Source organism: Abramis brama (genome assembly GCF_963993115.1).
Source record: "Abramis brama genome assembly, chromosome: 9".
NCBI classification, from domain to species: Eukaryota; Metazoa; Chordata; class Actinopteri; order Cypriniformes; family Leuciscidae; genus Abramis; species Abramis brama.
In genome coordinates, this window is record NC_139971.1 from 8,836,940 (window position 1) to 8,859,524 (window position 22,585).

At 41.4% G+C, this 22,585-nt stretch overlaps 1 protein-coding gene across 2 annotated transcripts in view; it reads right to left on the reverse strand.

The window, feature by feature from the left end:
- Positions 1-22,585, reverse strand: part of veph1 (ventricular zone expressed PH domain-containing 1) — a 136,020-nt gene that overhangs the window by 45,430 nt on the left and 68,005 nt on the right. For both annotated transcript variants that reach the window (XR_014607682.1, XM_084124046.1), the window contains exon 7: positions 1,768-1,985. Coding sequence is in view for 1 of the 2 variants with exons in the window: in XM_084124046.1 (XP_083980172.1) it covers positions 1,768-1,985 (218 nt within the window). In the remaining variant the exon portion in view is untranslated. The remainder of the gene's footprint in view (positions 1-1,767; positions 1,986-22,585) is intronic.

The window sequence follows — 22,585 nt, forward strand, 5'->3', positions numbered from 1 at the left end:
GTTCCAGTTCCTGAGCCGGTGGTGTCTGTTCCAGTTCCTGAGCCGGTGTCTGTTCCAGTTCCTGAGCCGGTGTCTGTTCCAGATCCTGAGTCGGTGTCTGTTCCTATGCCATGGCCGCCCGAAGGGTCGTCTCCACCCCCGCCGTGGCCGCCCGAGGGGTCGTCTCCGCCCTGGTCGCCCGAGGGAGGGTCTCCGCCCTTGCCGCCCAAAGGAAAGTCTCCGCCCTGGTCGCCCGAGGGAGAGTCTCTGCCCTGGCCGCCCGATGGACTGTCGTTTCAGCCCTGGCCGCTTGCACGACCTACTCCGCCCTGGCCGCCCGATGGGTCATCTGCTTCACCCTGGTCGCCCGATGGACTGTCGTCTCCGCTCTGGTCGCCAGATGAACTGTCACCCCTTGTCCCCGTTTCCCTCCATGGACCTGGGCCCCCATCCCTCCCCCTGATCCTCCACCAGTCCACCTCCCGCCTGGACTCTTGTTTTGTCTGTCACGTCTTGGAGCGTCTGGTAGCCGCTCCGTAGAGGGGGGGGGTTATGTCACAGTGTCTGGTTTGTGTTCCCTGGTTACCACTAGATGTCCTCCTTCCCCCCGGTCAAAGGGTCGCACGAAACTACATCATTGCGACGATACACCCCTTACGGCATTGGTCCTGCCTTTTGTTCACACAGGGTGCGTTCCGGGACTGATCCCAGCAATGTTACTAGGTCCCCATCTCAAGATCGACGTGGGACGTGTTTGCGTTCACCCAGAAGGCACTCTAGCAATTCTATGGCAATTTTCTGGGATCAACGCTCTGTGTGAAAGGGGATACAGTATACTCTATTGTAACAAAAACACAAATCATCCTGGTATTTTAAACATACACAAACAATCTCAGAAAGAGGTTACTTAGAAATATAGCCCTTGTGACCAAATGTGAACTGGTGTACATTATATTTACTTGTAGTATACATTTACTTTAACACATCTCAGTCTGATAAACAAGCCACAACAGAGTGTGTTTGAGTCTGAGTCTGAATCTAAATAGAGACCTCTTATTGACTTTTCTTGCTAGATTACATTTTTCATTTTAATGTAGTCTAAACCCTGAGTGAATGCAGTTTAGTGTCATTAAACAAACACATCGGACTGCAGACTAACGTCATTGAACAATCAGAATCAAGCATTCCAGAAAGCCACGTAATAATCATAATTTATTCCAAACCTGAACACTAGACTAGAAAGACACATATATGCAATAAAAACTACTTCTATAGTTCTAGTTGTAGTAAAGGTAATTTTTAGATAATTCAAGATTTTAAAATCCTTTCAAAAGTAGATAAGCAAGAACACAGGGAGAAAAACAAGGAAAAGTAGAGAAAGGATTTTCTATCCTGTCCATTATTTACAAAATACCTTTATCCCATATTTCATTCTGTAAATTTATCTTTCTCGGTCATTAATCTTTCGCAGCTAATTTTTCCTCAAGAGAGCAGATATGAAAAAGAGAAATGGACAAAATGCTTCAATCTGAAGTACAACTCTTTACCTCATCGTTCTTTTAGCAGTGAAACTGCCAAAACGCTGATTATCTGAAGGATTTTGCAATGGCGAGTGTTGACAAGCAGACAAAGGTCTGTGGATTAAGGAGCTTTAAAACAGAAGTTATTCCATCATAATAAAATGTCAATTACAGCAATAAAACTAATCAACCGTGTGGTTTCAAAAACTAATTCTGGAACATGTCAAGGCTATTCAGGAAATCAAAGCAAGTGTGTGTGTGTGTGTACCTGCTCAGTGTACTATCAGCCTCCAGCTTGCGTCCCAGCAGTCGAGCGATGGCGGTGAAACTGTTGCTCATGCGGTAGATGTCTTTTCCTCCGCCGCCCAGGATGGAGGTGTAGCGATCGGTCAGGCAGCGGATTTCCAGCAGTAGTGTGTGATGGGCGCTGTGCTCCATACTCGCTAACAGAGACACCAGATACTGCAGCGCCCCGCGGGCCTGGACCTGTACATGAGAAGTACATGTAAAATGTATTGAAATTTAAAATCAAAAATCCAAGTTGAGTGGCAACCAAACAGTGTTCAATAAGACAAATAATAATATATGAATGTGTAAGCTACTGTTCAAAAGTTTGGGTCAGTGATATATGTTTTTTTTACTTTAATTTAACCAGAATGCATCAAAACTGACAGTAAAGACATTTATAACATTACAAAATATTTCAAACAAATGCTGTTCTTTTGAATTTTTTTATTCATTGAAGAAACCTGAGAAGAAAAATAAATGTAGCAGCACAACAGATATAAAACATTTATAATAAGACGAATAATAATAGAAGAATAGTAAAAATAAGAATTATTGAGCACAAAATCAGCATATTATAATGATTTCTGAAGGATCATTAATTTTTAACTATGGACATTAACTAGTAAGCTGTCATCCTATTGTTGCTGATGTTGATCACTTATTGATGATATAAACAAGATAACAGATTTTTTTAACCACTTCAAAAAAGTACTATAGTAAAATGATACAGAGATCATACTGAATGATTACCAGGTGCCTCAAAGTATACCATTCACCATTGTAGATTTGAGATAAACAACAGATAAAAAGTTGTATATAAAACAAGAAAACTGTAACAAAACGATTGGCCACAGTACAGGACATGTAGTGCAATAAACAATATTCTAAGATATCAAGAAAGGTCCAGAAATAGAGTAAAATCCCATCATGATGGATTTTTAAGAAACGTGCACAACAGGGACTACATTACGTCTTGCACAATGGGTGTAAGTCTGGCTGTAAGCACATCTAAACACTATTTTTCATTCCTATTTTAAACTAATATGTGGATCTGATTCAAAACATGTTTTCCCCCCAGTCAGAGTGGTGACTCAAAGCAAAATCTAAATCAAACTGAAAGGGGGAGACAATAAATTGTCATATTGGCATCAGCAATTGAATTCCCATTTGAAAACAAAAGATTTGTATATAATGATGTAGTACAAATGTGTCAGAATCAGGATGTGAAAAGTCAAAAACAGCTTCTGATATTAATATACATACTGATCTAGCTCCATTATGACAGAACTGTGGGTCTTAAGAAACAGTTTGTCCATTACACATAAGGGTAAACAAATCATTAAAAATTATGTTTGGATCCATTAACAGTTTTTGAACATCTGCATTTGTCTACACTGTAATAAAATGCTCTTAAATGTACAGTGCCACAGGAAAATAAATGATTTTTTTAGCTCATTGGGCATGAACAAGCACAACAAATTCTGAATTAATTCTGTACTGAATGTGACGACAGATAAAGATTGGGCAACCAAAAATGAATTAATAAATAAATAAAACCAGTGGGTTTTTTTTTTAGTATCACAGAGATACTATGTCTGTCACGTTCAGTTTTGTTTTTTGTTTAGTTTTCATGAACTTTAAGTTTGTTTCTCATTATTTCCCATGTTCCCTTTTCGTTGCAAACATGCCAAGCATGTTTTCATTTGTTGTCATGGTTACTTATTGTTTCATTGATTTCATTCACCTGTTCCTTGTTTAGTTCATTAGTTTGCTTTGCCTCAGTTCTGTCTGTTCATTGTCTGGTGTTGGTTGTGTATTGTGCACACTGTTTCATTTATTTCTTATGTTTAATTTCTCGCTCTTTTGTTTTGTTACGAGTTACGCTGCTTATAGATTCGCTGCGCCTGTGTTTCATGTCTTTTATTTTGAAGTTTTGTTCCTGGTTTCTTGTCATAGGACTTCCTTGCGCTCATGTAATCATATATTGTGCTACCTAGTCTTATGTGTTTCATGTGTCATGTTTTTATTGTTTCACTGGGTTCAGGTGATTCTTGTAGTTTAGCCCATGTGTATAACACATGAAAATAGAAAAAACACCCGCAAATTAAGAAAACATCTTCATCAGTTTTACAACACACGTGAGCTCCAAATACTCACAACACAACCAAATACAGAAATGCGCTGCAAAAGTTCACAACATAACCATACTTTTTAGTTTTCAGTACTTTGATAACTCTAATACATTTTTTATATTGTATACAAAGTTGTATGTCATAAACATGTCATCTCTGTATGTTTTGCATAAAAATAAAAAAAAAAGAGTAAAAAATTAAATAAAATAAAAGTACAGCACGTCCCAGCCGGGTTCGTCACTTATTGGGGTCCCCTGGAAACATTTCCGTTGTGTTCTGTTCTATTTGCAGCGCGTTTCTGTATTTGGTTGTGTTGTGAGTATTTGGAGCACACATGTGTTGTAAAACTGATGAAGATGTTTTCTTAATTTGTGGGTGTTTTTTTCTATTTCCATGTGTTTTCTTCAGTTGCAGCGCGTTGAGCTCTCTCGGCCACCGTATACGTTTCCATTGTCTCTTGTCTAGCTTTGTTCCCTGTAACCTCTGTTGGTGAGTTTTATGTTTCATGTTCATGTTCAAGTTTAGTTTATCAAGTAAACCCAAGTCTTTATTCATTTTGTATCTGTTCACAATAGGATTTAAATAAACTGCACATGGGATCTTTATACTCGCCTTCAGTGGACTTTGTTATAGAAAGCTAGACCTTCAACAAAGAACCAATAAGATCATGAAACAAGGGAACCAATCAGAACCTGACGCATAAGACTAGGGAAGCACAGGACATGATCACATGAGGGCAAATAAGTCACATGACAAGAAACCAGGAACAAAAATTTCAAAATAAAAGACATGAACATGAAACAAAACCCACAACTAAACGTGACAGCCTGGCTATTTTATTTATTTATTTATTTTCAGTTTTTTATTTTTAAGTTTTAGTAATTTTGTGCTTTTGTTATTTGTAATATGTTGTTTTTAATTACTCCCATATAGTTTTTATTAATTTATGTTTTAGTTTTAGTTATTTTAGTAAATCAAAATACATTAAAATAAAATGAGAAATGATGCCTTGGCAACTATAGCTGAAATTTTTTTGTTTTTTTAAATCTTTTATTTCAATTAATGTTTATTTTATTTCAGATATATATATTTTTTTAAGTTAACTATAATGACCCTGAATAAAACAGACAAAAAATGTTGTCACATCATTGACTTGTGTGTCAATCTCAATCAACTCTAAACTAGTCTGCAGTGAACTTGACTTGGTCAAAATAAAACCAGCTGAAACATCAACCAAACAATTCTCTCCACTAGATAATATCCCAACTTCTAAAAACATTTCAAGCTGCCGCTCTGGTGGTGGTGACTACATACATGACCATACTGTATGATGTCAGGTTCGAGAGTTGGATTTTGCTGAATTAGGTAAGACAGTGGTAATTATTTATTATTCATGTTGGCTGCTATATCAATGGAAAACCAAAGCACGCCTATATGCTTGCTCTTGAGTCACTTAAATAATTATCAGTATGACGCAAGTTGGCCTGCTGTTATGTGATAGTGGCTGTCTAACTATATGTCAGAATGCCAAAATTGTTTTGCAGTCAGATGTGCACACTGAATAAACCAACGTGCCAATAAATGCATTTACATACAAAACAAAAACAGTGTAACCGGAAAAACATTAGGTGTTGATTGTAGTGTATGAGCTCTCCACAATAAAACAGTGCTGTTTTAATGGTGTGTTGTGGTCATTTAATCAGAAGTACAATTTTGCTTTAATTCCTTTATTCGTTGTTACTCATTTTACATGCAAAAGGGACCTTTACATAGAATGTATAGGCTATGTTCACACTGCGCGCAATTTATTGCTCAGATCCGATTTGTTTTGAACAGCTGTTCACATTGTTGTTTTAAATGTGGCCAATATCAGATTCCAGTGTGAACAGATCATGTTCCTGGACTGACCCACATGCGCAAAAGAACGATAAAAGGACATCAGGCCGCACAATGTCATACGGAAGTAAATACGGAGAACATTTAAGTAAAAATGTGACATAAAAGTCGCAAGAATTCTGACCGTTCAGACAGAGGTCGCATTACAAAACATCTGACCTGAATCAGATTTAGGACCACATATGGAAGTGGCCCTAAAAGATCAGATTCCATGTGGTTTGTGCCGTTCACACTGTCATGGCAAAAACCACATATGAACAAAAACAAAAATCAAACTTGGGCCACATTTGCCTGCTTTCTGAACGCAGCCTTAGAGGCACATCTTCAAAAAAATATTCTTGGTCATTCTTTACATTATCTTTACATAGGTCCTTTAAACATCCTTCTAGTATCCTAAACTCAAACACAAAAGGTACAATTTCAACAGTAAAGTTAGGATATTAGGACAGAGAAATCACAGACAGACAAGGTTTAGCCTGTAACAATAAAAAGGAAGTAAATGATGAGGTGCAGTTTCTATTCAAACTGAATGAGGGATTCCGATTTTTGGCATACGCATGTGAATTTTACAGGTTGAGTGCATACGTAAACATCTGGTTGTGTTTAAATCTGATACGAGCTTTGGACCAGAGATCAAGTCAAGAGTGCCAAGAAAAGCCTTGGCCAGCCAACTCTGTCCCGTAGACATCGGGCTGAGCTCTGACTCAATAAGCCAACACACTTCATTTTACTGTAATCTCTGCTTACCACCACCACAAATTTATGTTTGGCCTAATGAGATCACTTTCATTCAAAATTATTGTGCTTAAGCTATTAGCCAAATTTCATGTGAAAATACCTCACACTCTTTTAAGTTTAACAGGACTGAGCAAAACAGACTAATGGCTATTTTCTAGTGAGTTCACGTACACAAATACAGTACGCATGCTGTGTCTGAAAGCAGCCGACTGCCAGACAGACAGCCTTCTGTCGGTCAACTAATAATACTATAGAAAGATTGGTATTGTTGCATTTTTATTGCAGTATCGATTTGGTACCAAAGCAGTACTTTTGACACCCCAACTGGGTATGATGCTGGTTCTCACAGAATGCGTTTTTGCTGTTAAAAACGCGAGATGCAGATCAGTAGAAGGAAAAAAGCGCAGGGTCTAGAGACGCGTTTTAAATAAAATTCAACTTCTTTTAACTTGAGCATCATGTTTTTAAAAGACCGTATCATGCGTGAATTGATGGCTCAATTCGCCTTTGGCTAAGCCACACGCTAGAATGTAGACTGACCAATCACAGCGCAGCCAAGAACGAGCTGCCACAGAGGTCCGACACTTTTTCCCAGCGCTCCATTGACTTTAACGCAGGCGTCTCATATTTTTGGTCTCGGCAGGCTATTACCGTCGTAGTTTTATCAAAAATATGGTTAAACGTTGTGCCTGGGGCATTTGTAACACAGATATGCGTTTTTTTTCCCTTCCCAAAACCGAAGTCAAATCCTGACAAGTGTCGTCTTAAATTGTGTGGACGTCCTCACAGTCAGCTAAACCCCTCAAGGATCAACAAGCACACTTTTGAGTGCTCTAAGGTAAATTTTGCTTTTAACCTTACTGTGAAGTTATACTAGTTAGACAGTTTTATGCTGTTTTAGGTTATGATTTCGGTTCTCTACCCTAATTAATGAAGAATCAAGGTGCTAGCAAGCAAGCTTAGCGATAGTTTAGTTATCACGTATCTTGAATAACAAAGTTAGCTAAAACAAACAGCATAAAACTGTCTAAAACCGCTAGTGGGGTGAAAGGTGGTAACAGTTATAGGGGCCCCCGCTGCCCAAATAAATTTGACTGCATTCTTGTCAATTTCTAAATGTTTACTTTTTGATTTATGAATTATAACAGACTGATAAAAAAAAAACAAAAAAAAAACATTATTTTGCTGTTACTTCTTTTTTTTTAAATTGGTTTTATTATTATTTAAGTTCTTGATTTTTGTTAGTTTTTATTAGTTTTAATTTATATATAAACATTTAACTTTTAAAATAAAGGTTTTACAACAACATCACCATCTTATGTTATATGTGGGCCTCCATGCTCATCTATTGTACAGTATATGATATTGGTGGAGGGTGGTGGGGGATCACATACATTTTTTTTCAGGGGGCCCCAAATCCTCTAGCTACAGGATGACTACAAGGACAACGATTTGGAAGATAATGTGTGGCGTAGCATTGCCAACCAACTCGGATCTTGACTGTGAGTATGTTGTGTGATAGTTTTAGTCGTTGTAGAATCGACATCGAAGCGGAAAAAATAAAAGTTGTTTTTTCGCCGCAGCACATTCGCGTTCGGTGTGGAAGCACTCATTACACAAACAGCTGATCAAAAAATAAACCCATCGCGCGAATTATTCGTGCGTCAAAATCGCGTCCAGTGTGAAAGGGCCTTAAGTCCCGCCTTCTAAGTAAAACAGCCAATCACCAATTGATAAAGTTATTGCGTCACTTTTGCTATAGAAACATTCAGTGATCTGAGACGTGTGCTTAAGACTGCGCATGAGCTTTGGCTGCTCCAACCTGAATGCAGTTTTTTGTCATGAGTTGAGCATTTATAAACAAAATTTATGGGACGTTGTTGTCAGATTTCATTGGTGATTTCAAATATGAAATTTAATCGCAAGCTTAGAGAACAGTTTTGGAGAATTTGATGTTTCCCCGTTCAAAGAGACAGGAGCTGCACTTGCACGACTGAAATAGCTGCCGAGAGGCGTTTCAATGATGGCAAGTGAAATGACTTGCCTGAAAAGGACTTTGATGTAAACATACCTAGTTTTGTTTTAAAACAACAGGAAATAATGCTTGTCTAAGGAGGGCAGGGTGAGTGATGGAGGGCGAGGAGATCTGCCTCAGCACTGTTCTGTAATTTCCAGACTAAGGCTTTTAGATTGTGAATTACAGAGATTGATTTGTTCCTCTGTTTGACTCAGTTAAGAGTCAGCTGAAAACTAAACTGAACTAATTAGAACAACAACCCGGGGCGTGTACTGTATGTGTACGTAAATGTACTTAGTGTACCTACCTAAGGAAAAACTGGGTTATTTAAGGTAACTACAGGGTTTAAGGTTAGGTTTAGGAGTTAGGTTAGTTATTACCCATTTATTGTAATTACTGTAATAAGTACATCATTTATTTTACAGGGCTGCAAAATAAAGTGCTACCCTTTTTATTTAATGACAATAAAAAGGGACTGGGGCTGTCGAGCTCCAAAACAGACATGGTGTTACAGTACTTATAATTACTCATAGTGTCTATTAGGGGTGTAACGGTTCAAATTACTCACGGTTCGGTTTGAATCACGGTTTTAGCGTTACTGCATTGGTATGGTTCGGTATGTGCTACAGTATGTTCAAGGAAAAAAGGACTACTGTCAAATAAAAATAAAGAAAATAAGAACAAATAATCTAACTACAAGCAACAGCACAAATAAATAAAATAGAGAAAATTTACAAATAAAATAAACTGTGCTTTTTAGGTTTCTCAGGTAGGCCTAACATTAGTTTTAGGTACAGAAATGTAATAATCAAATGTAAAATAACATTGCATATTTGACTGTCTAAATTAAAGATTAAACCTTATTAAAGTTACAAAAGCTATTCAGTCAAGAGAAGTGAGTAACTGCCTTGTCTTTTTTTTGTTTGAATAACATTAAAAACACAGACAGCAGGAATATTAGGCTGCTGTCACTTTAAGACCTGATGCACAGATCTAATATATTGGCACTGTACACATGAGTTGTCTTTCTCGATCATTTACGTTCGCTTAAGATGTAACCAACTATGTCTGCTAGGATACTAGAATTTGTACGTTGAAGTGTAAGACTTGAAAGAGGACTCAATATTTGGGTGCTGTCTGAGACACAGGTTTAGGTCTCATTCGAAACTTCAGTTAAATTGGCAAGGCTTAAATGAGTTTAGTTAAAACACAGATAGCAATGTGTGCTATTCAGGTCTCACCTGCGCTCACGTGCTATATCAACACCCGGGTGATGAAGGCATAAATGACTGTCATATTCGGACTGTCATATTCGAGCATACGGCACTTGCATTGAACAAAGTGGAAAAGTTTTGTCCACATTTTTTTTTTATCATCGCTGTTGTAACATTGGGAAGCCAGAATGTGTATCCATCGACAGAAACATACATTAACAGAACTCTGTCTGTCCGTTTTACGTGTTATTTTCAACAAACCACATTATATATGCGTTGTCAGATTTGAGATTAACCGCAGAGCATGCCGAACCATGGGTGGAGAAATGTACAGTTAGATTTTTTTTACCAAGAACCTTTACACCCCTAGTGTCTTTTGTTTGTTTTAAATCACCTTTATAAGATGTTCTGTAACATTAAATCTGCTTTCCAGTTTGAATAGCTTCTAGGAAAAATTCCAAACAATTATCCGACAAACTGTTTTTGGAAGCTGCAGTAACACGTTACAAAACACCCTTGGTGACTATGCCTGAGTCATGATTGCAAATAATCTACTTGTTCTTAAATCATTAGAAGGTAAACAGATGTTAAAAATATCACAGTTGGACAAAACGTGCAAAGCCAAATCAAAGCTGACAATTGTGCCATTTACTGGCACTGGCAAAATCATGCATCGTTCAGAAACATTCATTTGATGCCCCACACTGTGGTCCGCACACAGACTAGCAGCCCAGTTTCATCATTCAGACTGGGGTAAACATCTCTCAATTCTAGGAAAATTCCCAAAAGAATTATGCAGAGAGCATGAACAAGAGCCAAGCTTGCAAGTTGGACCATATACAGAACCAAGAGAATGACACGCACACCATTGTGACAAAGTTGCCAATTATTCCATCAGAATTTACCTGTTATATAAGACACATACCATTCATGGAATAAGAGTGCTGTCCATACCCAACTCATTTTGGTTACACTTTATTTTGAGGTGTCATTCTTACAGGGTAATTATACACGTACTGAGTAATATTTATTAACTACATGTACATACATTAGGGTTAGGGTAGGATTAGGGTTTGGTTTAGGGTTAGTTGCATCTAATTATGCCTAATTTATAGTTATTACTATAGTAAATACATGTAATGTGTAACAAGGACATTAAAATAAAGTGTTACCCTAATTTTTTAATTACCAAATTTTACAATTAATTGCGTAATTACAACCCTGTTACTGCATTTTCACAGCATGTTGGGAAGTCAAATAAATACTTTAAATTTGAAATTTAATTTCAGTTTCTTAATATTGCCATAAATATATTTGTTGACAGCATTCTTCAATATTAATTATTTAGTCATGTTACCAGAATGTTTTTTCTCTAATTTAAAATAAACAACCAAATTTCAGCATCCCAGCTTGCTTATATTACATTTATCATATATCATATTTATTGTATTACGTTTATTATATATTTATATTTACATATTACATTTGTACTTGTATACATCATTTTTTAAGCGCAATTTTTTGTACTTTTTCATAATTCACCCCACGACAAAATATGCATCATGATTTTTTAATATAGTTTACATCATTACAATTAATCAACACTTTGAAAAGTAAACAGCTAAACCTGTCGCTAAAGTTTGTTAAGGATTTTATTATGAGTTGCCTCTAAAAACAACATGTGTATTTTGTAGCCGCAGGGCCAATCCTTACATGTTTTGTGGGTTAAAAAGACGTGTCACCAATCACCAAAAGGAAATGAGAATGAGGGCCAGGAAGAAATCTGATTAAATTAATCCTTTAAAAAAAAAGTTTGGTGGGGAAGCATTCAAAAGTATTCAAAAGTTGTTTTGAAAGTATTCAAAACAACAAATAAAGTACATAATGCCCCTTACAATAAGTACTGTATCTGTACATGATACAGTGCTGGTATCAGATGGCAATATCACACTGACCATATTAATATACCATGGGTGTCAGGTTTAGGTGAATCTTACAAAAAACAACAACAACAAAAAAAATGGTCAAGCAATGCCTGGGTCACATTTTACCCTGAAAGGAAAAGAAAGGAAAAAGCATATTTCAGAATGATTACATTTATTTTAGTATTGTGACACTATAATTATTCCCCATTTCCAGGCAGCCCACAGTAATGTGCGAAAAACAAAAAAAATATCATTATCATTACTTTTATGTAAAGACATTTTTTTTTTTTTTATAGGAGCACGAACAGCATGTGGTGCTACGCAGGGGGGAAAGAAGCAATTTGGCCCGTCTTAGGCAATCATCTGAGATGTACCATCCAACAATGGTCTGACCTCCTCCTCTATGGTGGTTGAGCATGTGTGTGTGCACGTGCTTTTGTTCTGTAGCTCATGTTTCAGTGACGATTTTCTAAAACCGTGGTAAACCCTTTTTTTTGTCTCCCCTAATTGCCCCTCCGCAAATATGAAAGGAATAAACATTTTCAGCAATTTGGCACTTATCCATGTGACTTTTTAACAAGCCAACACTGTCACTCTTTCTGAATCTGAACACAGGGAAGCCTGCCACATGAAGCCAGTTCAGTAAAACATTGGTCAATTCCTCAACAGACCTAACTAGAAAACTATACATATATAGATGGCTATAAATGCCGTTTTATAAATACTGTGATGGGTATTTAGACGGTACTAAACTAAGGTTTACGATTGGTTTTGGAAGTTTATTTCATACTTTCAGAGCTACATCATGGTTGTACAGAAGTAAAAGTGCCATATTTCCTTGATTGTTTTGCTGCAAGGGCATATGGGACCTCTGAGTAGATCCACTCAGAAAGTAACTGGATCAAACCTCCTTCAGCCTGTGCCATGTCATCCCCACATGGCCCTGATCACAACTGGTCACAACGTGGTCCACCTCCAAAGCAAACACATTAGGTAACATTGAGAAACGGCCAAGTACGCTGCAGGTATTGGTTTACCAAACTGATAGAGAATGAAAGAAAGAATGCAAGAGCGCTCTCTCTCTGAACTAGCGATGTGCTAAAATGTGTTTCCTTATCTCTCGGTACAGCAAGCAGGTTTGGAACATCATCACAAGGATGAGCTAAGCCAGGCCCCGTTCTACATGGGTGCTTGAGCAAGAGCAAGAGTGTTTTTGTAGCGGTGAGCAATGTAGCCAATCACGGACATGTTTATTGATCTCTTGAACACAATGGCCAATCAGAGGCATTTAATTTAGTCAGAATCCACTCACTGGTCAAAACCACTCACTGGTCACTTTAAGTTCTGCATGCTTGCGAATCCTCTCATTCACAAAGGGTAGACACGATGTAAGTAAGAGATTCATTGTGCAGTGTAGACAACTTCATTGATTATAACAGAACTTTGTGAGATTGCATTGATTATAAAGGGAGCGGTCTTTGCAAGTTTTCTTTCAGTGTTTGAATAAAAGTTTTGTTTTTCATGCTGCTAAGACAGGGGTGTCCAAACTCGGTCTTGGATGGCCACTGTCCTGCTGAGTTTAGCTCCAACTTGACTCAACACACCTGCCTGGAAGATTCTAGTATGCCTATAACCTTGATTAACTGGATCAGGTGCGTTTAATTGCGGTTGGAGCTGAACTCTGAAGGACAGTGGCCCATCAAGAGTAGGAAGGGACCGACTAAGAGGACCGACGGCCAATTACCCGCTTCAAAGTTTCGGAAGTGACATCTACATATTAATGCTGGACTCACTCTCTAAATTGCAATGATTGACACATAATGATAACCACAGCACAGGACAAAAATATGTCAAAATAGAGACACATTAAGCTATGTAAATGCAGACTAATAGTTTAACAGAAAAATATTCACATTTTATATAATTATTTTTTTTTAATTCCAATTATTTCTAAAAGTAATGACTTGTAAATGTCTCACTGTACATTGCTATTCTTGTTATGGTGGAGCCGTTGCTTACACATTACATCTGCACTTTACTAGAGCATCCTCACTAATTTCAGAAGCACCCTGAGTGATTTAATTCTGGAACTGGACCTGAGCTAAGCTTAGTGATGCTGACTCATCCAGAGCTTTGTCAACACTTCCATTCTACTCAATTAACATGAAAGAGACGATGGCACAAAAAAGTGAGCAGAGCCATTAGTGACTAAATTACTGCTAACAAATACTGTAGTTACTGAAAGAAAGGATGGAGGAGTATTGTAGAACTAAAGAAGATGAACTACGTTTTACAGTTTTTGAAAAAAATGTGAGTTGGCAAAAGTCACCAACACAATGCCAGGCTGCTGAAGGTGGTGATTTCAAGATGAACACTTACTGATTGAAAGAAATTTTTTTGCCCATATAAATATCAACAACTGGACCAAATTGCTTTTTTTGCTCAGTTTGATTATTTTTTTTTCCTCCTTGAGAATGAGCTCCATATTCTCACTATATCATACTACGTATATGAGCCATAAAACATTGATGTATTAAAATATTATAATCAAAAACAACAACAAAATGTTTTATTAATTACATTTATTGTGGAAAATGTGGAAATAAAGACAATTAGAGGGAGAGGAGAACAGACAGAATCAAAGAGAGAAAGATAAAAGATAAAAAGATAAAAGAGGAAGTCTAGTGAAAATGGGTGTTTGTACTAAAACAACGGACCAAAAAGAGCATTTTCCGCTCTCCTGATTTCCCTAACATAATGGAATACCTCTAATAATGATACAAAACATGCTGGAACAAACAGTCCAGGGTGCCAATATACTAACACAAAGAAACCGGAGATCCACACATGTACATACACACACAGACACGACCGATGAGTGATACAACTCGCGTTCCTCATCCATCTTAACTCTTCATCGCCTACTACAATAACCATAATCCTGCCCAGATCTGCTCTGAAATCCCCCATAAAGAAACAAAAAAAACAGAAGAAAATGTGCAGCACGGCTGTTTCAACTCCAAGAGAAATGTGTCTAATGTCTAATAAAGATTTTAGCAGCAGTTTTAGCGTGCTTCAACTCCTCCCATTTTCTACATTCACCCCTAAAGCAACAACATTAGAGACATCAAAGCACCACTTCTGTAACATTCACTGCCTTCAACAATAAATCTCACAGTAATGTAATTACTATTTTATTATGTGAGAAGAAAAAGTCCTACCAGTGGTATGTGATATGCAACAGTGCATTTTAAACAGTAGAAGTACTGAAAAATAATATGACTCAAGTAAGAGTAAATAAGTAGTTTGCTTAAAAACTACTCAAGTAACTACGTTACAAAGTACTTTAGTATTATTTTTCTATTTTTACCCAAAATGGGGAGATGATAGCGATATGGAGCGCTAAACACTCTCATGTCATATCTGTTCCATTCATACTGGAAGCCCAGTACGAATTCATCCCTCGCACAGAAAGTCCACAAGTGAGATTCATAGGAGTGTTAAACTTATGACGTTTCAGGAAATGCCTTTTATGGATATAATAACATGCAAATAGAGACGTTTTGACTGATGAAACATGAAGACAAACACATGATAGCGATAATATATCTGTGTTCATCAAGCTATCTCAGGTCTTTAAAGGGATAGTTCACCCAAAAAGGAAAATTAGCCCATGATTTATTCACCCTCAAGTCATCCTGGTGTATATGACATTATTCTTTCAGACGAATACAATTGGAGTTATACAGTGAGGAAAATAAGTATTTGAACACCCTGCTATTTTGCAAGTTCTCCCACTTAGAAATCATGGAGGGGTCTGAAATTGTCATCGTAGGTGCATGTCCACTGTGAGAGACATAATCTAAAAAAAAAATCCAGAAATCACAATGTATGATTTTTTAACTATTTATTTGTATGATACAGCTGCAAATAAGTATTTGAACACCTGAGAAAATCCATGTTAATATTTGGTACAGTAGCCTTTGTTTGCAATTACAGAGGTCAAACGTTTCCTGTAGTTTTTCACCAGGTTTGCACACACTGCAGGAGGGATTTTGGCCCACTCCTCCACACAGATCTTCTCTAGATCAGTCAGGTTTCTGGGCTGTCGCTGAGAAACACGGAGTTTGAGCTCCCTCCAAAGATTCTCTATTGGGTTTAGGTCTGGAGACTGGCTAGGCCACGCCAGAACCTTGATATGCTTCTTACAGAGCCACTCCTTGGTTATCCTGGCTGTGTCCTTCGGGTCATTCTTCTTCCTCCAAACACGTTTAGTGGAATTATGACCAAAAAGTTCTATTTTGGTCTCATCTGACCACATGACTTTCTCCCATGACTCCTCTGGATCATCCAAATGGTCATTGGCAAACTTAAGACGGGCCTTGACATGTGCTGGTTTAAGCAGGGGAACCTTCCGTGCCATGCATGATTTCAAACCATGACGTCTTAGTGTATTACCAACAGTAACCTTGGAAACGGTGGTCCCAGCTCTTTTCAGGTCATTGACCAGCTCCTCCCGTGTAGTTCTGGGCTGATTTCTCACCTTTCTTAGGATCATTGAGACCCCACGAGGTGAGATCTTGCATGGAGCCCCAGTCCGAGGGAGATTGACAGTCATGTTTAGCTTCTTCCATTTTCTAATGATTGCTCCAACAGTGGACCTTTTTTCACCAAGCTGCTTGGCAATTTCCCCGTAGCCCTTTCCAGCCTTGTGGAGGTGTACAATTTTGTCTCTAGTGTCTTTGGACAGCTCTTTGGTCTTGGCCATGTTAGTAGTTGGATTCTTACTGATTGTATGGGGTGGACAGGTGTCTTTATGTAGCTAACGACCTCAAACAGGTGCATATAATTTAGGATAATAAATGGAGTGGAGGTGGACATTTTAAAGGCAGACTAACAGGTCTTTGAGGGTCAGAATTCTAGCTGATAGACAGGTGTTCAAATACTTATTTGCAGCTGTATCATACAAATAAATAGTTAAAAAATCATATATTGTGATTTCTGGATTTTTTTTTTAGATTATGTCTCTCACAGTGGACATGCACCTACGATGACAATTTCAGACCCCTCCATGACTTCCAAGTGGGAGAACTTGCAAAATAGCAGGGTGTTCAAATACTTATTTTCCTCACTGTATTACAAAATGTCCTGGCTCTTCCAAGCTTTATAATGGCAGTGAATGGCTGGAGAAAATTTGAAGCCCAAAAAAGTGCATCCATCCATGATAAAAGTGCTCCACTTTTACTCCAAAGTTAATAAAGTACTCCAGTTAATAAAGGCCTTCTGAAGTGAAGCCATGCATTTGTGTAAGGAAAATGCCCATATTTAAAACTTTATAAACTATAATCACCAGCTTCTGCCAGACGGCCGTACACGTCGATTTACGGTGGAAGACTAACCCCTGACCCGACGCACAACGTAATGACGAACGTGGAAGCTCAGTGTCACGATCCACACTCAAGGAATCAAGGGAAGATCCAATAATGCAGTAAGTATTTATTTGGGAAATCCGTAACTCATAAATCCAGTACAGGAAGGGGTCAAAATCCTAATAAGCGATCAAAAACACAAAACAATAAATGGGCAAGAACAGAGCAGAAACTGTCACGGTTCATGAGTGCGCTGCTTCCTGCTTGTCTCGTGCATTTGTTATTGTTGTCTGTGTGCCATGTGCGTGTGTGTGTGGGTGTCACCGTATTAATTATCAGTTAATCACATCATCCGCAATCAGCTCAGCGCCAGCTGTCACTCATCTCCTGTTCCTTTAAAAGACTCACTGAATCCTTCTCTCATTGTCAGATCGTTGGTCGATGTTTGTGCCGTGTTTCCCGTTTGAGTTGGTGTCTTCCTGGAGTCCTGTGCTGTTTGTTCTTCGTGTCTGGTTCCTGTCTTCACCTTCACGCCGTTTCACCGCCGGATTCATCACGACCATCTAAGTCCCTGCGTCACCCTGCTACAGCCGTCTGACCCTCACGATCTGCCTGAGTCTTCTTCTGTTCTGAGTGTTAATAAACGTACTTTCTTGAGATCGCCTGCATTTGCTTCCTTTTTCCCAGCACGTCATGACAGAACGATCTGACCAATCGATGGGAGCAGCAGGCGAGACCCAGATGTCTATGGAGGCTTTTATCGGCACTAGCATGCAACGAATGGACGCTCAAGAGGAGGGGCTTAACAACAACGGACGTGCCATACAGGCACTGGTGACGCAGGTGTCCGAGCTAACCCAGCAAATTCAACATCTGCGCATGCCCACTGCGCCACCCACGCCGTTCGTGCCCCCCGTTCCAGCTGATCCGCTCTCCCAGTCTGAACCTCGGATGCCAGTTCCGGAGAGGTATGCTGGAGAACCTGATTATTGTCGTGCTTTCATTACCCGTTGTGAGATGCATTTCGCCCTACAGCCACGCACGTTTGCCACGGAAACTTCTAAGGTGGCATTCGTTCTCACTCTCCTGACTGGGAGGGCGGCCCTTTGGGGTACGGCGGTGTGGGCGAATAGAGATCCCTGTTGCGTGTCGTTCCAGGCACTCGCGGAAGCCATGAGGGAAGTCTTCGACCGCGCGGCGGCCGGGAGGGAGGCTGCTAGGAGGCTGGCGGAACTCAGACAGGGTAATCGCTCTGTATCGGACTACGCCATTGAGTTCCGCACCCTGGCCGCCGAGTGCCAATGGAACGACACGGCGCAGTGGGACATGTTCCTGCATGGGCTGGCTGACCGCGTTCATCAGGAGATCTACGCCCTGGACCTCCCGACGACCCTCCACGGGTTAATAGAGCTGGCGCTGCGGGTGGACTCCAGGCTTGGCCGGATGAGTCGACGCGCGCCAACCGAAGCTCCAGTCCACTTCTTCAACCTCCCGAGGTCCAGTGGCACCGACGCGGTCAGCCCCATCAACGACACCGAACCCATGCAGGTGGGGAGAGCTCGGCTTTCCCGGGAGGAGAAGGAGAGGCGGAGATCCCTGGGCCTTTGTTTGTACTGTGGAGGATCTGGACATTTTCTGAACTCATGTCCGTTAAAAGGCCCAGCCCGGCAGTAACTATGAGGCTACTGTCGGGTGGGATCTCCGCTGCTAAGACCTCAGGAACACCATCAGCGACATCTACTCTCCTCCCGGTTAGACTTAGATGGTCGCATCACCAACACCACTGCCACGCACTCTTGGACTCTGGGGCGGAAGGTAATTTTCTGGATCATCACTTCGCCATCAAACATCACATTCCTCTACTACCACTCACCCAACGCATCTCTGTCCACGCACTCAACGGCCAAGACCTCCCTGTCATTACCCTGTCCACTGCTCCTCTCACACTCACCACCTCCGGAAACCACACTGAAACCATCACCTTCTACATCATGGACTCCCCCCTGGCTCCCATAGTACTTGGACACCCCTGGCTCACTCAACACAATCCCAAAATAGACTGGCAACACAGAACTATCAATGAATGGAGCACTGAATGTCATAAGTCTTGTCTTTTGTCTGCCTGTTCGTCTGTTCCCATGTCTGTCTTACAGGAGAAAGCAGCGGACTTGTCAACCGTGCCCGAGGAGTACCACGACCTGAAGGAGGTGTTTAGTAAGTCTCGAGCTGCTTCTCTTCCTCCTCACCGTCCCTACGACTGTGCTATAGATCTACTGCCAGGTAAATCTCCGCCTAAGGGCAAGTTGTATTCACTTTCTGCTCCAGAAAGGGAGGCCATGGAGAAATATATTTCTGATTCTCTGGCAACCAAATTCATTCGCCCTTCCTCTTCTCCTGCAGGGGCGGGGTTCTTTTTCGTGGGGAAGAAGGACGGATCCCTGCGACCTTGCATTGATTACCGGGGACTGAACAACATCACGGTAAAGAATACTTATCCTTTGCCGTTGATGTCTTCAGCCTTCGAGAGGTTGCAGGGAGCGACTCTCTTCACGAAACTGGATTTACGCAATGCTTATCATTTGGTCCGCATCAGGGAGGGTGATGAATGGAAGACCGCCTTTAATACCCCCAGGGGACACTTTGAATATTTGGTTATGCCCTTCGGGCTTTCCAACAGTCCAGCGGTCTTCCAGGCACTCGTCAACGACGTGCTGCGAGATATGGTAGATCAGTTCATATATGTTTACCTGGATGACATATTGATTTTTTCTTCATCTCTCCAGGAACACGTGCAGCACGTCCGACGAGTGCTTCAGCGGTTGCTAGAGAATGGGCTTTTTGTCAAGGCGGAGAAATGCGAATTCCACGCACAGTCGGTTCAATTTTTGGGGTACGTTATCTCGTCCGAGGGGATTCGCATGGACCCTGACAAGGTTAAGGCTGTGGTAGAGTGGCCAATTCCAGATTCCCGCAAGGCCCTGCAGAGGTTTCTGGGATTCGCCAACTTCTACAGACGTTTCGTCCGTAATTTCAGCCAACTAGCCGCACCTCTGACTGCCTTGACCTCCCCCCGAACTACGTTCAGGTGGACAGACGCGGCTGGCTCCGCGTTTGCCAAACTCAAGGACCGCTTTGTTTCGGCCCCTATTCTCATCGCCCCTGATTCCTCACGTCAGTTCGTGGTGGAGGTCGACGCGTCAGAGGTGGGGGTAGGAGCAGTGTTGTCCCAGCGTTCCCCCACGGACGAGAGGATGCATCCTTGCGCGTATTTTTCACACCGTCTGTCTCCTGCCGAACGTAATTATGACATTGGTAACAGAGAGTTGTTGGCCGTCAAGCTAGCGTTGGAGGAGTGGCGCCACTGGTTGGAAGGGTCGGGGGTACCTTTTATTGTTTGGACCGATCATAAGAATCTGGAATACATTCGTACTGCTAAAAGGTTAAACTCCAGGCAGGCTCGGTGGGCACTTTTTTTCGGTCGTTTTGATTTTTCTCTCTCGTACCGCCCGGGTTCCAAGAATATTAAACCCGATTCTTTATCGCGACTTTTTGATCGTTCCGAACGCCTGGTTACTCCCGAGTGCATTTTACCGGAGAGTCTATTTGTCTCCACACTCGTATGGGAGGTCGAATCGAAGGTCAAGAAGACCTTAGAAGGGGTAACGCCCCCGGTCGGGTGTCCACCGAACCGTTTATTTGTGCCGGAGGAACTACGGTCTGAAGTTATTCAGTGGGGTCATTGTTCCAACATAGCCTGTCACCCTGGAATCAATCGCACGAGGTTTTTGGTTAAGCAGCGATTCTGGTGGCCACGGATGGCCCGCGACATTCACGATTTTGTTTTGGCTTGCTCGGTATGTGCCACTGGTAAGACTTCCAATCGCGCGCCAGATGGGTTACTCCAACCGCTGCCAGTCCCTTCGAGACCCTGGTCCCACATCGCTCTAGATTTTATTACCGCCCTCCCGCCCTCCCAGGGCAACACGGTTGTTTTGACCGTGGTGGACCGGTTCTCGAAGGCGGCTCATTTCATTCCCTTGCCCAAATTGCCGTCAGCCAAGGAGACAGCGGTTGCCGTCATTGACCACGTCTTTCGTTTACATGGCCTTCCGATTGACGTGGTCTCTGACAGGGGTCCCCAGTTTGTGTCCAAATTCTGGCAAGAGTTCTGTAAATTACTGGGCGCGACTGTTAGCCTGTCCTCTGGGTTTCACCCTCAGAGCAATGGCCAGACCGAGAGAGCCAACCAGGATTTAGAGAGAATGTTACGGTGTTTGGTTTCCAAGAATCCGACTTCCTGGTGTCAACAACTGTCTATGGTGGAGTACGCCCACAATACGTTACCAGTGTCATCCACGGGCCTTTCTCCGTTTGAAGGTAGTGTAGGATACCAGCCACCTGTTTTTCCCAGTCTGGAATCTGAAGTCGCGGTTCCCTCCGCACACGCCTTTGTCCAGAGGTGCCACCGCACCTGGACTAGAGCCCGTGAGACTCTACTCCAGGTGGGGGCGCGCACTAAGGCTAACGCCGATCGCCACCGGTCTAAGCCTCCCGTTTACATCGTCGGTCAAAAAGTGTGGCTTTCTACTAAGAACATTCCTCTCCGTTCCGTCTCGAATAAGTTAGCACCCAAGTTTATTGGCCCGTTCACTGTCACCAAGATTATTAGTCCGGTGGCAGTCCGCCTCAACCTTCCTCCAGCGTACAGGAGGATACACCCCGTGTTCCATGTCTCCAAAATTAAGCCTGTGTTTCGATCAGCAATTAATCCGCCTGTACCGGTTCCCCCACCGCCGCGTCTTGTAGATGGGGAACCGACGTATTCGGTTAACCGTATTCTGGACACCAGGCGGAGGGGACGAGGATTCCAGTACTTGGTGGACTGGGAAGGTTACGGTCCGGAGGCGAGGAGTTGGGTTCCTGCGAGAGACATACTAGATCACTCCCTTATTGATGATTTCCATCGACAGGTAAGGGAGTCTGGGGACGCCAGGAGGCGTCCCTAGGAGGGGGGGTACTGTCACGGTTCATGAGTGCGCTGCTTCCTGCTTGTCTCGTGCATTTGTTATTGTTGTCTGTGTGCCATGTGCGTGTGTGTGTGGGTGTCACCGTATTAATTATCAGTTAATCACATCATCCGCAATCAGCTCAGCGCCAGCTGTCACTCATCTCCTGTTCCTTTAAAAGACTCACTGAATCCTTCTCTCATTGTCAGATCGTTGGTCGATGTTTGTGCCGTGTTTCCCGTTTGAGTTGGTGTCTTCCTGGAGTCCTGTGCTGTTTGTTCTTCGTGTCTGGTTCCTGTCTTCACCTTCACGCCGTTTCACCGCCGGATTCATCACGACCATCTAAGTCCCTGCGTCACCCTGCTACAGCCGTCTGACCCTCACGATCTGCCTGAGTCTTCTTCTGTTCTGAGTGTTAATAAACGTACTTTCTTGAGATCGCCTGCATTTGCTTCCTTTTTCCCAGCACGTCATGACAGAAACAGACCTCAAAAGTGGTGT